At 40.7% G+C, this 16,659-nt stretch overlaps 1 protein-coding gene across 1 annotated transcript in view; it reads left to right on the forward strand.

Moving 5' to 3' along the window:
• Window positions 1-922: 922 nt before the first annotated feature.
• LOC102445366 (gamma-aminobutyric acid type A receptor subunit alpha2) overlaps window positions 923-16,659 on the forward strand; it is an 81,642-nt gene continuing 65,905 nt past the window's right edge. The window contains exons 1-3 of the mRNA XM_006111926.4: window positions 923-2,312; window positions 2,972-3,061; window positions 6,295-6,410. Coding sequence (XP_006111988.2) covers window positions 1,675-2,312; window positions 2,972-3,061; window positions 6,295-6,410 — 844 coding nt within the window. The 5' untranslated portion in view covers window positions 923-1,674. The remainder of the gene's footprint in view (window positions 2,313-2,971; window positions 3,062-6,294; window positions 6,411-16,659) is intronic.

Raw genomic sequence — 16,659 nt, forward strand, 5'->3', positions numbered from 1 at the left:
ATAATAAAGTTTTTTTCTCTTATATTTGTAATACAATTTTGGTCTTAAATTGGTACTGGTTGCTAGTAATTCTTGCTTTTATTTGATCTCTATATAAGGCCCACATAAATTGTCTAGAAAATAACTAGTCAAAGATCTTTTTCTAGATTGGTAAAAGGTTTACAAATTAAAAACAGGTCTGAAGTATTAGGAATAGAATTTGTAGAAAAAAATCTTGTTTTGGCAAATAAAAAGCTGTTTTTTCAACTATGGTTATTTAAAAATTATTCTTTACAATTTTTACATAAAATTTGATCTTTTACTCCTAGCTTCCCAAGTAAATGTGAAACCTGGGTAAAAAGATGTTCCATAAAAGATAATAAACATCTAGACTAGTGATGTCAGAATACAGTCACAGCATTTGAGTCTTGCTTTAGCAGTTTGAAGGGCATGATGAAAAACCAGCTAAAGTGAGATGCCAAGTAAGGGCACAAATGTTGGGCATGATGCTGTTTAGCTCTTCCTCATATTTTTATGTAAGCCTTATTTTCATTCTTCAGATATGTTGAAAATAAATCTAGTTCTTCAATTATCAAAGCCTGATCTACTCAGGTGAGAAAATCTAAAATAATAAACAGAACCATTAACAGTAGTTCAGTCAATATCAAACAAAGACTCTTTGCTAGAAGGAAGACACCATAATATAAAAGGACAGAGAAGTATGCAAGCTGGATAGAAAGGTGAGATTTGTTTCTTCAGCTGTCTGTATACTGAGCTGGGTTTAAATGACAGACTTTTCATCTCTCTGAATATCAATTAGATTGTGCCAATGGGTAAGTGGAGAAGAGAATATTAATGATACCCAGGGTGGGAAATAGAGCAGACAAAACCCAGTAATTGTTTGTTTAGGTTATAGCACATTAAACACTTACTTTGAAAGTAGTGATTAAGAGGTTAAAAAGGTCAGTGCAAATATTATTTAGCATTTAAGGGATCCTTTTCTTCCTTCCTTATTCTTGCATAGACAATGTTTTTTTGTGTCTTATCAGTATCTAACCACATTTATTCGTTCACGTTTACTCATGCATTGTCATTAGGGGAGGTCGTGTCCCGTGTATGTTTAATATGCTCATATCATCATAACTTATGATTCATCAGTCGTGAAGAAAAATTAACCACGCAGCTCCTCTCTTTCCCGCTTTGCATCTTCACATGGGGTTGCACTCTAAACACACCTAGAGAGCAGCTATGCCCCTCGTTTCCTGTAGACTTTGTCTGCATGTTTCATCTCAAATTAGATGCCTCAACAGAAGGTACCACTTTCGTGCAATCAGCCTGTTTGCATGTCATCACTCGAGCTAAAACAGAGCATACCAACCACGAAGATCAAACACAACCCCTTAGAAGAGGGTGGAGGGGGCTTTGCAGCTGAGCTCTACATAACATGCTCTTCGATGCACATGGAGCTGACAAGTGAAAGGCTAAATAAGGAAACACCCCCATCTCCCTCCCCACTCTATTTTGCCTCAGTCGCGCTCGCTGCTGTTGGGCTGGTGCAGCGGCCACGCAAGAATCGTTTCAGCGCGTCTCCCTCTCTCCCCCTTCAGTGCAAACTTCTTTGAATACGCTGGGCCAGGGTGCGAGTTGGTGGCGGGGGCGATTGCGGCAGCCTGTCTGCCCAGATCAGCGAGAGGGATGTCCCGAGGGAGCAGCTGCAAAGGGCTCCCACCGGGCTGCTGCTCCGAGATGCTCCCTGGCAGCTGGGGGGAGGGTGCTCAGCGGCCCCGTGCTGTGTCCCCAGTCCCTAGTGAGGTCTGCGGCTGCTGTAAAGGAGTTGGGGGGGGGGGGGAACGGGGAGCTTGGGCTTTGCCCCGGGCGCTGCCTGCCACTCCGTGGAAGAGCCCCGCGCTGGGTGGGGTGCCTGGCGCTGGGTGGCACCGGAGCAAAGCATTCCCTGGGCTGACGGGCGCGCGGAGGCTGCGGCAGCGCGCGGGCTCCCAGCGCTCGCGCCGGCCCGACAGAAAGGCAAGCTCTGCAGTCCCGCCTCTGCCTTCCCGGGAGTCCGGGCTGAAGGGGGCGCGTGCCTGCGACCTGCGCGCGCGCACGCTTGCTCGCTCGCCTCCTCCTGCCCCTTTCCCAGCCTCGCGCGGCTGCTGCTCTGCTCCGCCTCGCTCACAGCACTCCGGAGCGGCTCCTCCTCGCAGCGCCGCAGCAGTCTGGCTGCTCGGCTCCAAGTTTGCCTGTCTTCGGCATCCTCCTCTCGGGAGACCAGCGCACTGGGGGACTCCCTCTCGCCCACCCCTTCTCGGAGCGCCTCCTGCTGCTGCTTCCAGGTAGGGACCCTAAAGCCTCCCCCCGCCTCGCGCTGCTGGGCATGCCCCCACCCCCGGAAAGTCTGGGTGGCTTCGGGGGGGGGGGGAGATGCACGGGGGCGGCGGGCTCTCCTCCCTTAACCTCAGGCGAGACACGCACTCGGCGTTGCACTAGCTAAGCTCCTCGTTTTCTGCAACTTTGCACTGCCCTGTGGTTGCCCCCGTTTTCTTTTTGCTGTGAGTCTATGGCCATTGTTATTTTTTTAAACTGCTGTCCAACAGCTGCGCCGCCGGTTGGTTCACAGTCATGCTATTGAACCTCTGGATGGGCATGATGATTATTTTGGGGTGAGTGGGTTGCGGAATATTGTAGTGAACCGATGAATGATTACAAACTGATTATTTGTTAGGTCTTGTCGGAGCTTCCTATTACAGAAAAGAGAAGCATCTGATGCATTTGCTCACATGCCACTTTTGATTATGCATTACATGATTGTACAAAACAGAATCCTTGCAGAGGATGGAGCTATAAGTTGCTAGTAAAGGAAAGTGCTGTAGGAATCCAATGGTTTTTCCTCCCCATTGAAGTGATATATTTTTCCTCTGGTTAAGTTGAAAGCATTCCTTGGTGAACACTCACTCTAGGTCTGAGTGGATTTGTATTTTTCTTGCATGGCTAGGTTGTGCAAAACAGCAGCTATGAAGAAGAAATTGACACACTATGACATGCAGTTGGTTCTTCTCGTTTTATTGGTGGGGGTGCCAACAAGGTGAGCAAAACGTTTCATATTGCTGTTCAACAGAAAGGCATATTGTGTTTGATTTGTCATAGTCATTTCCTATAAGTGGTGATACATACTGGAAGGGGGCAATGTTTCCTAAAAAGTCCTGATTAGTTGTTTTAATATAACATTTGGCAAATTCTAGATCAGTGGCAGGAGGAGTTCAAGGGACAAAGTAAAGTTAATTTGTCTTAAACAATTTGCTACAAGCATGATTTGATATTTTTAATTCTACCACTTGAAAGACAAAAAATACACCCTTAAATATTTTCTTTGTAACATCTGAGTTGTAAGGGATGTATTGGAATTAGTATGTTACTGCCATTTTACATCATGAGCTAATCACTTAGAACAATGGTATAGACAAAGATATAGGTTGTTGTGAAGTCAAATATCAGACTACACTTTCTCAATAATGTTGGCATTTTTTAGTATAGATTTGTCTTTTGTTGTTGTTGTTGTCAACATAACAGACCCCAGAAATAATTTTTTAAGCTTTAAACCTCTAGGTGGAGATAGCATACAACTTCACAGACCATATAATAAAATAATAGACTGGTTGCTCAATCAATTTTTTATATTGTTGTTTAGAGATCTCAATTTCTGAATTGACAACATACCAGAAAGTAATTTTAAATATAATTAATTTAATGTTGCCTACACTCCCTAAATGTGCAATTATTTATCATGTATAACTTTATTTTACTTGCTTCAATTGTAAATGCAGTAGGTTTTCTGGATAATATGACATTCAAAATTATAAGGATCCATATGGCTGAAAATCCTTGCTTTTATTTTGGTCTAGTACAATTACCTGGTGGTTATCTTTCAGTGACTCGATAATTTCTAAAAATAGGATGTCTATTTTACCTCTTACCTAAATATGGTGCAGTATTAAAGTCATCAGGGACCCAATCCTGTAGCCCTTACTCACATGAATAATCCCACTGCTATCAAAGAGACAATTTGCTTAATTAAAGATCTTCCATTTGAATAAACATTGTATGATTGCATTCTAAAGTGCTATAACTGGGTTCTTCAATCATATCTTGACTTAAAAAACTATTATGTTTTAACAAGAGTAATATAAAAGGCAGATATTCATGCTATTAAAAATTAAGCAAAGAAAAACAGCAATAGTAAGATTAAAAGCTCTGTGTAGAAATTTACATGTGACATTTTGGCGTTTGAGTTGTAAATGAACTGATTATGCTTGATTATAAGGGTAGTATCTTGGAAACCACAGACTGCAATAATTTACATTTAAATACTTCCTCCATGATGTTAATTGTAGGGTGAAAGGAAAATCCTTTCTTTGTTAATATTTAGGTTGTTTTGTCATAAATGTAAAGATGTTACCTAATTGCTTTTGCTGTAAGACAAAATGTTTTAATTTTACATAGTACATATTGTTCAACCAAAATTCCTTGATCAGCACTGCCATTGCAGAAGATAAGCACACACAAAAAATAAGAAATCTGAAAAACAAAAATATGTGCAGATTTTTGAAAAATAGTTTAAACTGGTAATGTATCTAACATATGCCATTTTACTGTCCTAATGCTTTAACCTGGTATTAAATTAAGATGGTGTTCTGGTAACATTTATTTCACATAAATGATGCTTACAATTGGGTTGCACAAGAGCATTGAAATATGAAGACTCTATATAGGAGAACATACGAAAGGTATACAAAACCATGGATAGGGTTTCACACCCAGGCAATATGTTCAGCACCATTCTTGACTGGACAGCAGAATCACATTTCATTGGATTCATTGCTGTTTTCCAAGAAGAGCTGATCAATGGAGAGAACTAGGTCTCTTTCTTCACCAAGGAAGTCTGTGACACACTTAGGTTAATTTATAGTTTCATACTAACTTTTACAAGGTATGGTTGGATCATGCAAAACATAGGGAAGTACTCTTGTTATTTGAAAGACAAGAATTGTTTCTAAATACCATTTGAAACCCACAATAGGTCTTAGGCTGTTCACAGCTCTTGCCCAGCTTGCTTGCTCATTGTGCCCACCCACTATGTACTGACATCAGAGGACTCCCTGAGCATGATCAGTGGAGTTTTCCTTCATGTCAGTACTTCTGCTTGTATACATTATATGGCCATTGGGTGGAGGCATATCAAAAGTATCTGTTGAAGACATAGTGTATGGGGGGAGGAGGAGGAGGGAGGAGGGAAGGTGAGAGGGAGTAGACCAATAGGTCCAAGGAGATAGTTTTGTATCATAAGAAAGGACATCAGTCCCTGAGTAAATGATCTAGGAAAGCACATGGCACTTTTTGTGGTTCTGTACTTGAACAGCCACATTTTTAATTGAGCTCATAGGGAACAATATTTATTGTATTTTAATATGGGCTATTAGTACTTAGAATCATGTTTTTCAAACCATTTGTTTAATGTATTTAATGTATAATTAGTGTATGTGCATATATTTATACTAAACAACACATATTTTTCATGTTTCAGAATACTCCTGATTAGGAATGTTAAATATCAGTTAATTAAATAGTCGGTTAACCTCATGAATTCTTATCAGTTAGTCAACTATTCTATAGTCCCTGGGGTTGGGGCTGGCAGCAAGTGCACTCTGGCTCCACTCTCAAGGAGCCCCCTGCTATCCTGTGCTGCTGCCTCTGTATAAGAGGTAGCAGCACAGGGTGCCAGGCAGGAGCTGGTCTGCGAGGGAAGCCTGTTTAAAAACCAGCTCCCCTCGCAGACTGGCTGCCTGCTGCACTGTGGCCTCTGATAAAGAGGAAGCAGCACTTGGTGGCAGCAGGCACTGTCTGGGATGAGGGGTGGGGGAGTCTGAGCTCCTGGACCAAGCATGAGCCGGAACTGAGCCAGGCTGACTGCCCAGCTGGCTACTAATACATTTCAAATGCAGAGCTGCAGCAGTGGTAGGTCCTGGACCCAGCACAAACCAGGACTGTGCCAGGCTGCTGGTTAGCCTGCTAAAAAATTTGCTGGCAAGGGGCAAAGGAAATGCATTAACCTATAAGCTTTTCTCATTGGCTAATCGACTTCACTATTGTATCCCTATTCCTCACTTGACATTTTTATAAGGAAAGGGTGGCATGATTAGGATAATAGAGAAGATTAGAGGGCAGCAACTGAAAAATTCAGTGCTAAATGATAACATCATTTACATTCAGTATGCAACTAACCATATATTTTAGTGTGTAAAATGTAAAATGTTGTTTTAGATCAGTGCTGGCTGACTCCCTAGAAGATGAAGCTAAGAATAACATCACTATCTTTACAAGAATACTAGACAGACTTTTGGATGGTTATGATAATCGTCTTAGACCTGGATTAGGAGGTAACAAAACATTAAAACTTGATTTAAAAAAATAAAATCAGGTTCTATGTTGCATGATTTGTTTAAACAAATATATTTTTTCCTTTAGGAACTCTTTCCCAATGATGTAATACTGCTGCTAAATCATTTATAAATCCATATTTATCTGATTGCCAAAAATAATGGAACAATAAAGGTATAACGGAAATAAAATCTTTTTACTAGTAGTAACCATTTATATATTAACCTTTTTTAAAAACAAAAAAGTCTGGTGGTTAAAAAACTGAAATAGGTTGTAAATAAAGTCATCTTCTTCCATATAGATACAACTCCTTTGGCATTAGTTGCTTTTACTCTGAGATCTCTAAGGCACATATTGATTGGCTGTTTCATTCCTTTGCACATCCCAAATGATTATGAATACCCATGCAAAACTTGGGTGAACCTTGGAATTCAATGAGTTTATGAATACATACATGTAGTCATGTAATATTGGTGGCAATGCACACATATACATGTACATATGGTTGTGTGACACTTGTTTTAGGATCAGGATTTAGCTTCAAAAGATCACAATGCTAGGCATCTTATCCCTCCTTCTTATTTTCAGCTGTCCAAATAATAGAAAGCTTGGAGGGAGGAGTTGAGGGGCTGTTGTGTCCTGGCTATATGTGATTTTCAAAATGTCTGTTTATCTTATTTGCATTTTAATTATAAAACTGTATTCCATTGAAGCAAATTATCTGAGTGGCAAATTTTGAAGAATTTTCCGTGGCTACAAGTAGTGATATACTATAAGTCCTCCATAGTATATGAAGAATGATGAAATATCTTGCTCTTGATGTTTTGTGGTTCTGTTCTTGTTTTGTTTGAAATTTTGGTAAGTTCAGGGTTCAAGTGTGAAGCTGTTACAATTGGCCAAAGCCATGCATAGTGTGGGCAAGGATAAACTTCCTGAGAGCCCATTTCCACTCCCATTCATTTATTTGGAAGTAGACCTCAGGCAAAGACTTGTTTCAGCTCCCTTTGATATCAGTGGAAAGACTCTTTTGTCCTGACTGGTAGCTCTCCTGCTGTTTCAGTTTGGAAAGCCTTGGTTAGCATATGACCAGCATAAAATGGCACAAGCTACCTATAGCTCTTTCATTATACATTAATCCTGACATAGAATCCCTTTTTACTTCCAGTCCTGGTCTTCCTTCAGTAAACATTTGCAAATAACTTTATTTTATATTTTAAAGGGCTATATATGTTGATATTGATAAAATGAGAAGCAAAGTATAATAAATAGATTTACATGTATAGCGATTGCTTAAAAGGATATACTGTTTCTTGGCAGAATTATTGATCCTTTCTTAATCAGTTTGATGTAGTAAGAACAGATGGCCATACAGATGATGTGCAGAAATAACTTATCAGAAAACTGAATTTAATTTGTAGCTCTTTAAAAAAAATCTTTTTAGTGAAAAAGTAATGGAAAAATTCTGTGCCTGCAAAGAGGAACATACTAATTAATTAAAACAACATTTGATTTGCATATGGAGCCTTATCTAGAGAACATTGGAATTAAATGTTTATGCTATTAAAAACACAGATTTAAAGAATGCAACTATTTTTATCTTTTTGATGTACTTAAAATTTTGAAAATAAATCTTTATAAATATCTTTAAGAAGAAAGTTCTCAAACGTCTCAGGTAATTAATGCATGATTTGTGAGCATGAAAATAAAGGGATTAGGATCACAGGAATGCGCACATATGCATGTTTATAATTGACATGCATGCCATTAACCAATGCAGAACATATGTGAAATGAAAGTGAGCCATGCATATTGAACCATTCATGTTATATGATGATTTTAGTCTGAATTCTGCAATAATATTGATAATTTAACAAAACTTCAATGCAAGGTACTATTTCTGCAGAATTGCATATTATAAAAATTGTGTAACCTCTTCTTTCTTTGTCATCTTAAAATGGTTACCTATGGCAAAAAATTGAAAACACTAGTTATTGAAATTTTCTTTTAAATTGCATGCTAGGTAGATATTGGTATGATCTAATTGTGTCTTCAGGTATACTACAGGTTGAACCTCTCTAGTACAGGACTCTCTGGTCTGGCATGATTTTAGGTAGCTGAAAGTCCACTTAGCCTGGGTATGACCATGTTTCCTGTGATGCTGTAAAGTTTGTTTACAGCCAGCAGTCCTGGCTCCCAGTGTTCAGTGCTGTTATTTAGCTCTAATTTACTACTAAATGTTTTCTAAGAGCCCAGTAAGCAGTGGAAGTGTTGGTAATGTTTCTAGACAATATTAATTGCTTGTGGTTCAGCAAATTCTCTGGTTTGGCACCAGTTAGGTCCATTTTGCATAGGTGTTAATCTTGGAATAATTTTTAATTACTTGGACTAGATGCTGATCCCTGATAAACTGACTGAATCTGAAGCAACTCAAATTAAGTCATTAAAGTATTTATTTTTGTGTAATAGATTACATTAGTATAGCATAGTTCAGAATTTAGCCTACCTTATACAAAGATATAACTATCAAACACCTGATATAGATTCCTTTGAAGCATTTTGAAAGGAAAACCCAAAGCACCAGTTCAGGGGCAGATGACCGTTTTGCGGGGCCCCCCCTTTGCCCCGGCGCATGCGCAGTGATGCCATATGCATGCGCAGCGGTGCCACGGCGCATGCGCGGGGCTTCTGAAGCACGGGGCCCAGAGCGGCCGCCCTGTTCGCCCTGCCCTATATCTGCCCCTGCACCAGTTAATTGTTGATTATCTGATGCATTTCCAAAAGTGTCAGCTGAATTTTCTGTGCTCTACTCAGGGAATTTGGAGATCAATAAAAATTAATACCTTTGTGCTTAATATCAAAATTGGTAATATTAGTTTTGTACTAAATATTTTAATTGATTACTACAAAATAAAATACAATACAAAAAAACTTTTCTAACAAATGGTTTGTGTAATCTCTAGCTAAGTGAGAGTCTGTTTGAACCTATGTTCCTAAATTCTGGGAGAAATTCAGAGACTCCTAGTCTCTATAGACTTGATATATTGTGTGTGTGTGTATACTACATGAGTTGATTTTTTAAAAAATATGTGTGCATCTGTTTCAGTTCTGAAGGTTAAGGCAGGGTGTTAAGGCAGCTTTGTGTTGTATTGTTGGTGCAAAACTGTTGCAAAACTCACAATCTTGGTCACTGAAGGCCCATCTTAGTAACAGGGATCCTCAAATTGGGCGTACAACTACTGTGGAAACTTATTCAGCTCTGGTCTTCCATACAACCAGCAAAGGGGGTGGAGCTGTAGGGAGTAGGCAGAAGTTAAGACAGCTCTCAGGCTATTATAATGTGTTTCTGTAAAATAGACTACCATGGAGTAGCCACAGGATTGAGCCTGACAGAATGGAGGATTATACCCTTTCTCCTTAGTTTTGTATGACATTCTTTGGTTGCAGGTACAAAAGTGGGCCAGAATACCTCTTCTAAAATATGTTGTTTGATTAATCTTCATAGTGCCTTATAATCTTCTGTTGGGACATCAGGGTTACTGTGGATGTTTCTTTCAAACAATAAATACATAAATATATGTCATTGGTAATATTTTTGCATGAAAATAAGATCATAAATTTTGACCCAAAACATGAATATATTTTAGGAGTGTCTACTTTTGATTGTATTTATTGGTAAAGTTTTCTTTTATATTTTTGATATAAGCATCTACAAGGAATTAAAGAGATTTTGGCAAAGATCCATTCAGACTAATTCGGAGTAGGAAAACATGGATACATCTGGATAAGGTGACAATCCATACCATTTTTACCTGGACTACCCTGTATTTAAGATGCCTTCTAGGCATTCCGACTTTTTTTTTTTTAAATGGGGTAAAATGTTCTGTGTTTGCACACCCCCCTGATGGTCCCTGAGATCCCCACTCAATCCTGCAGCAGCAGCAGCAGCAGCTGCCACCTCATAAATGTGGCTGGCAGTAAAGCAGGCACCAGCACGTGGTATTTGGAGTCAGGCACGGTGCCAAGGGAGAAACATAGAAAGTAACCAGGTAGTAATAGTGTCTTTCCTCCCTGCGCACCCTAAAGAAGGGGGGAAGTATGGCAGCCTTTCCAGAATATGGGGCTGAAGCCCCAACTGCTGGTGCCCCCCCAAGGCAGAAACCCCTTTCTCTGTTGCTCCCACTGCTGGCTGAAGCTCCGTTCCCATTTCTCTGTTGCCCCCACTTCTGGGTACCACCCCCATCCCATTTCCTCCCACCCTCCACTGTGGGGCTAGAGCCCCAAGCACTGGTGGCTCCCCTCACTCTTCACCCCCCACTGCAGAGTTGAAGCCCTGAATGCTGGTGGCTTACTCCCCACATACACTGTGGGGCTAAAGCCCCGAATGCTGGCAGCCCCCCTCTAGGTGTCCTGTATTGGGCATAGGAAAATAACCCTAAATCTGCTGTGTTTTTTTACAATTTGTCTTCCATGAATGATATTTTGAATTCTGTCTTTGAAAGTATTTCGAGAACCTGCCTCAAAAGGACTTACGAAAGAAATGACCACTAGTAAAATCCAAAGGTTTATGTACTTTCACATCAGCAGAAATCAATTTAGTTAATGGGGATCAAAAGTCATATATGGACTTTTTCTCTAAAATCATTTATTGATTTGGATCCTCTTCTATGGGAGCAACTAGCTGGGAGTATGCTCTAGGATAAAGTGGGCATATCATACATGTTCAGTTTTGTGTGCTTGCACAAAAACAGGTATTTGTATGAAAAATGTAAAGATATAGGTTTATTTTAATTTAGCTTCCCATAAATAAAAACTGTTTCCAGGGCCATCTTGTTATTCTGTTTGTATAGTTCCTGGTTTAATGGGGCCCTGGCCTATAACTGGTGCTTCTTGGCATGACCATAACACAGATAACAAACAACGATGATAGTGCCAGCTATGGTTTCTAAATGTAGTTTTAAAGAACAAATGCAGGATCTGTTTATTTTCTCACGTAGACTAATTTTATTCTGGGAAAGTTCTGATTTATAAGTGTAGGGAGCAGAAGATAGCTGCAGATTCTAATCTGTGACAGGTAAAAGTATAATAAATTTGACAACATCGGTCCTTAAAAGTGAACAAATATATAAGAACATATATTTAAGTGGAAAGAGGAAAGTACCTGAAGGAAGGAGAAAATAATTCATAATTAGTATACCAATGACAAGATGGAAGAACTGGAGTGAATTTGAAAGAGCTTAGAAATTTTAGAGGACACAGAACCTGTTCTCTTGGATAGTCCTTGCCTATGACTTGGAATTATTGTGAAGAAATTAGGGCTAGACTAGCAGGTCAAGTAATATATTATGTCCAGCTCCCATAATAACATGGGATACTATGAAGTGTTGAGTCCCCCCAGTTCCCATTAAAGTTACGTCAGCATCTGTCAGGGAATGCATCATACTTCACAGAACCATTCTCCTGAGGAATTAATGTGTGATACTACAGGTAGGAGTAACAAGTTGGTAGCGGCAGTAGGGGTCCAATGGCGTTTGCAAAAGGGAATATTAGCACTTTGAAAAAAAGGCTTCAGTGGGCTCTTTGAAGTACAAAAACAAACAAAAATCAAACAACAAAGCCTGTTCTTCACACTACACAGTCCAAAACCAAACACCCACAAACCTGCCCTTCACAAGTATCTTCTGAGACAAATTATTTCTCTATTTCGCTTCATAACATTTCCCCTCTCTCCTCTTTAAAAAAATCAATCTTTTCCCAAACATCCATATAATCTCTTATCCTTCCAGAAAATATCCCCCTTTCCACTTCACCCCAGGTTCCAGCATTTGCTCCACTTCATCTGAAATCTCCCATATTTCACAACTTTGCCCCCGACTCCATCTTTATCTTTTACTCCAGTTTCATCTCATTGTGATCTCTCTGTCCCAAACACACCAGTTCCATTGTTGCCTTTTCCCCTTCCCATATGCCATCTCTCATGCACAGCTTTCTATTCTGTTCTATGTATTTTCTGATAGTATACTTGTAACTCTAATATCGGAGTACCTTCCAGCAATGTGACTAATATCTGTCTTATGTTTGTTCTTTCATCCTCCCCACAGGGGAAGAATCATATGCAGTGAAATTCCTTGCTGTGGTCAGGTTTTGGGTGTATCTATTGTATTAGTGGGGTTTTTGTCCATTAGATTTCATTAGACAAATCAATTGATCAGATCTGGGGTTGAATAAGTCAGAAAAATCACAGGGAGGGCATGAGAGGCTGGTTGGGCATGAGAGGATGGGTTCCACCCCTTCCCCAGCCCAACCTCTGCACTCATCTTCCATTCATACCAATATTAGGGATGTAAAATCCCAGTTAATCAGTTAACTGGTTAAATGTCAGGTTAATCAATTAAGCAGGATCCTGTGCAGCCAATCTTCTGCTGCTTCCTTTCCTGTGCCCTGTACTTGGGGCTGCTGGCTGCCACTACCATTAGCCCTAAGCATGGGGGGATGGGACGGCGTCTGCTCCTGGCCTCCCCACGTGCAGGGCAGTCACTTCTCTTCCCAGCCCCCATGGGGTTGCTCCGGGTACTAGTTAATCTGTACCCAGTAAGCATCACCCATTAAGGGTGATGCTTATCAAATACCAGTTACTCATTCACATCCCTAGCCAATATAATGCTGTTGCTAGTACAGGTGCACCTCCCTGGTCTGGCACCTTTGGGACCTGATTGGGCATGAATGAGGAAATTTTCTGGGCTATGGGAGGCACCCCAGCCCAGCGCAGCTCCCTGCTGCTGGTTCTGCTTCCGGCCCCAGTTTCCCCTTCACCCAGATGGTTTTGCTGCCAGCCCTGGCTGGGGTGGCTGGACACCAGTCCTTCTGCCTGGCTTCTGGCCATGCCACCAGATCTCCCTGACCCTGGGCTTTCGAACATCAGGGAACATCAGTGGTTCTGCTGGACCACAGATGTTGCCTGATTAGAGCGTCCTGGTTTTGGGAGGTACAATCTGGAGGGGTGGTCTGTGGCAATTCTGCTGCTTCTATTTAAATCTCCTGTTTACATTCCAGTGATGCTATGTGGGAGGGATGCCATCATTTCATCACCCTCTTTACCAGATGATTCCCTCCCAACACACTAAAGCAGTGCACTCAGTATTTACAGCTAGAGGGTGGTGCAGAAGGCCATTGTAAGTGTAATTTATATTGTGTGTAGGAGTTTCAGATGTTTTGCAAAACATTTTGTTTGTGTTATATGGCCAATAATTTTAGTTCATTACTAATTTATTGATGTTATTATTATTTTACAGCCTATTAATCGAATATCAATTAATTAATTTATCAGATTATAAAAGTATAAAACAGTTTCTCCAGATACTGACCTGTGTTCTAGACAGGACTAAAACAAGCTGAAATGTAAGAGCTTGTAGATTAAATCCTGCAAGTCTTTAGCTTAGCAATTTTTTCAAGCCTTGGAGAAAAGAAATGATGACAAGTGCTGAGAAAATAACCCGGTGCGCCAAGATTATGGAAAAAGACATACTAAATAGTAATACTGCAAAAAATTACGCAGAAGATTAATGTTAGATCATTATAATACTGTGAAGGCTCTGTGAGGTGCCAATACTAACCATGTGCCAATACTAATGAGAATAAAGGGAATTTACACAACCTATAGAAAATTGGGTTCCCTGAAGTTTCCAGGGGACACAAATCAATAAGAGAAAACAGAATTGACACCTTTTTCGAGATGCACAGAATGTAGGATTAGGCAAGCTCATTATAAAAAGGGGATATCCAGAATGGGAAAATTGAGCTCCCTGTGCAATACTCCAGCAGGAACCATCCCTCCACTGTTAATCAAACCCGGAGAGACCCATCAAACCCCAACACTAATGTTAAGGATATGAGTATAACTATATTTCTAACTTGCGCATACATCTCTGTAGAATTTTTATATGCTTGGGTAATTGTAACTATTTAATCGTAACTTTAATAAAACTTCTAAAACAGATAGATCTTGTACTGGTGTATGTATATGTGGTGCCTAGCCTTGCTTGTTATGATGTGTTCCTAGAAACTCTAGATCTGAAGCAAGTAGCAGAGGTGACTTTCACCCTGTTAAATTCGAAACTGTAGCCACCAGAGCCGAACCCACAGTGTTGTGCAGGTTGAACCTCCCTGATCCGGCACCCTCAGGATCTGACCGGTCCCGGATGAGGGTCATTTCTGGGCACCTGCTGCCACCATCCCTCCCATCCAGGGCCTTACTGCTAGCCTCCTAGCCAGCTTCCCCCAGCTGCCAGCCCCTCCAGGCACAGGTCTCCTGGCCCCACCGTGGCAGGCCTGCCATGGAATGCACATCTCTACTGTCAGGCTCCTGGCCCTGCAGGGCAGCAACCCAGCTGGGGTCCAGTTGCACTGTTGGGCGGCAGCGCCACTTGGGCTTCAGCTCACTGGGTAGCCCCGCTGCCTCAGCTCTGCAAGGCAGCACTGAACTGCTGGGTTCTTTGCTGTGCTGCCAGACAGCCCTACTCCCAGATTCCTGGCCCCACCGCCAGGCAGCCCACCGTCAGGATCCCAGCCCTGCGGGGCATTCCTGCTGCCTCCTAGTCACACTGGGTAGCTGGGCAGCAGTGGGGTTGCTGGGCTTCTGGTTATGCTGCCGGGCAACCCTATTGCCTGTTCTTGCTGGGCATTTCTTCTGCTGGGAGGCAACCCCACTGCTGGGCTTCAGTCCCACTGCCTCCCAGCCCCCCGAATCTCCTGCAGTGTTGCCACCAGGAAGCAGCCCTGCTTCTGGGCTCCTGGTTTTGCTGCCACAGGACAGCCTTGCTACAGGGTTCCAGCCCCGCTACAGGACTCCCAGCCACTAGCTCTGAATGGGACTCTTTGGTCCTGGAATATCTGTGGTCCTTCCCAACCAGGGATGTTACTGGATCAGAGCGTCCTGATTAAGAGAGGTTCAACCTGTAACACCACATTACAAAGGTTACTGTAAATAAAATAAAAGGCCACAGTTAATTATTGTAGTTGGTTATATATACTATGATAGCACTCAAAGATCCCAATCAGTGGTTTGTTCATGATGTTATTTGAATAATAAACCACCTGTATGGGAAAATTTGTTCTTGTTTAAGTCAGTAAATGGTGTGAGGTGATTTAGGAACAGCAGAGAAACTGAAACAATGTCAGTGGATAAAGCAGGTGACAAATTAAGGATGATGCTCATCTGAAATGCTCATCTGAAAACTGCAAATGAAACAGTTAATATAATCATCTGGATCATGATGGTTTATGCATTTTTTAAAAATTGTGACATTAATGGATTCTAATGATGAGTTAGTCTCAAAAGCAGCTATGGAAGATATATTTGTTAAGCTGCTGTGTTGTTTTGTAATACACTAATCTATTAAATCAGAACGACAGACAATGAATTAAAATAGTAAATCATCTAATTGTTTTTAATTATAAGACTTGGAGAGCTTTAACATAACAAAATAAATTTTGCTGCAACTGGGTGCATGAGGAATATCTTTTATTGGACTAGCTTCTGTTGGCGAATGAGAGAAGCTTTGAAGTATACTTGGAGTATTTCTGAAGATCTCTGCAACTGCAAGCTCAACAGCTTCACTCTTTCATCAATGAAAGGTGAGGCAACAAAAGATATAGCATCATCCACCTTGTCTTTCTAATTTCATGGGACAAACATAGCAGTGCTGCAAAGATAAACCTCACATGCATTTTTAAATGTCATCTTTTCAGTTTGATACACACATGGAACTAATCAACAGGGAAAGGAAAATTTTATTTACTCCCCAAAATATTTGAACCAGGTTTCTGAAAATGTGGATTTGTTGGTAGGACCTGATCCTGCTAACCTTCACTCATGCAGGTGATTCCATTAATGCTTTGCAAAAGTGAGCTCTAGAATGTGAATTCTTCTCTTGCATGCTGCAGGTTTCAGACACTTTTGTGCTTAAAGCAGGTATTAGTAAAATATGCCCCAAATCAGCACTGTCATATTTGCAATATGATATGCAATATGGACTACAAAATATTCTAGGAAAAGATATTCTTTATTCTCTGGATCAATTTTTGGCATTAGCTACACACGTGCAATTTCTATTGAAATTAAACAGTTATGTGCATATGTCAGCAGTCTGAATTTGGCACTTCTTTAGGCAAAATGATGTGAGCCTCATACTCATTCAAGTCCATTTGTGGTATATAAAAACACTAAGTAAAAGTGTTACATTTTTATCGAGG

This window comes from Pelodiscus sinensis, chromosome 5 (assembly GCF_049634645.1).
Source record: "Pelodiscus sinensis isolate JC-2024 chromosome 5, ASM4963464v1, whole genome shotgun sequence".
Lineage (NCBI taxonomy): Eukaryota > Metazoa > Chordata > Testudines > Trionychidae > Pelodiscus > Pelodiscus sinensis.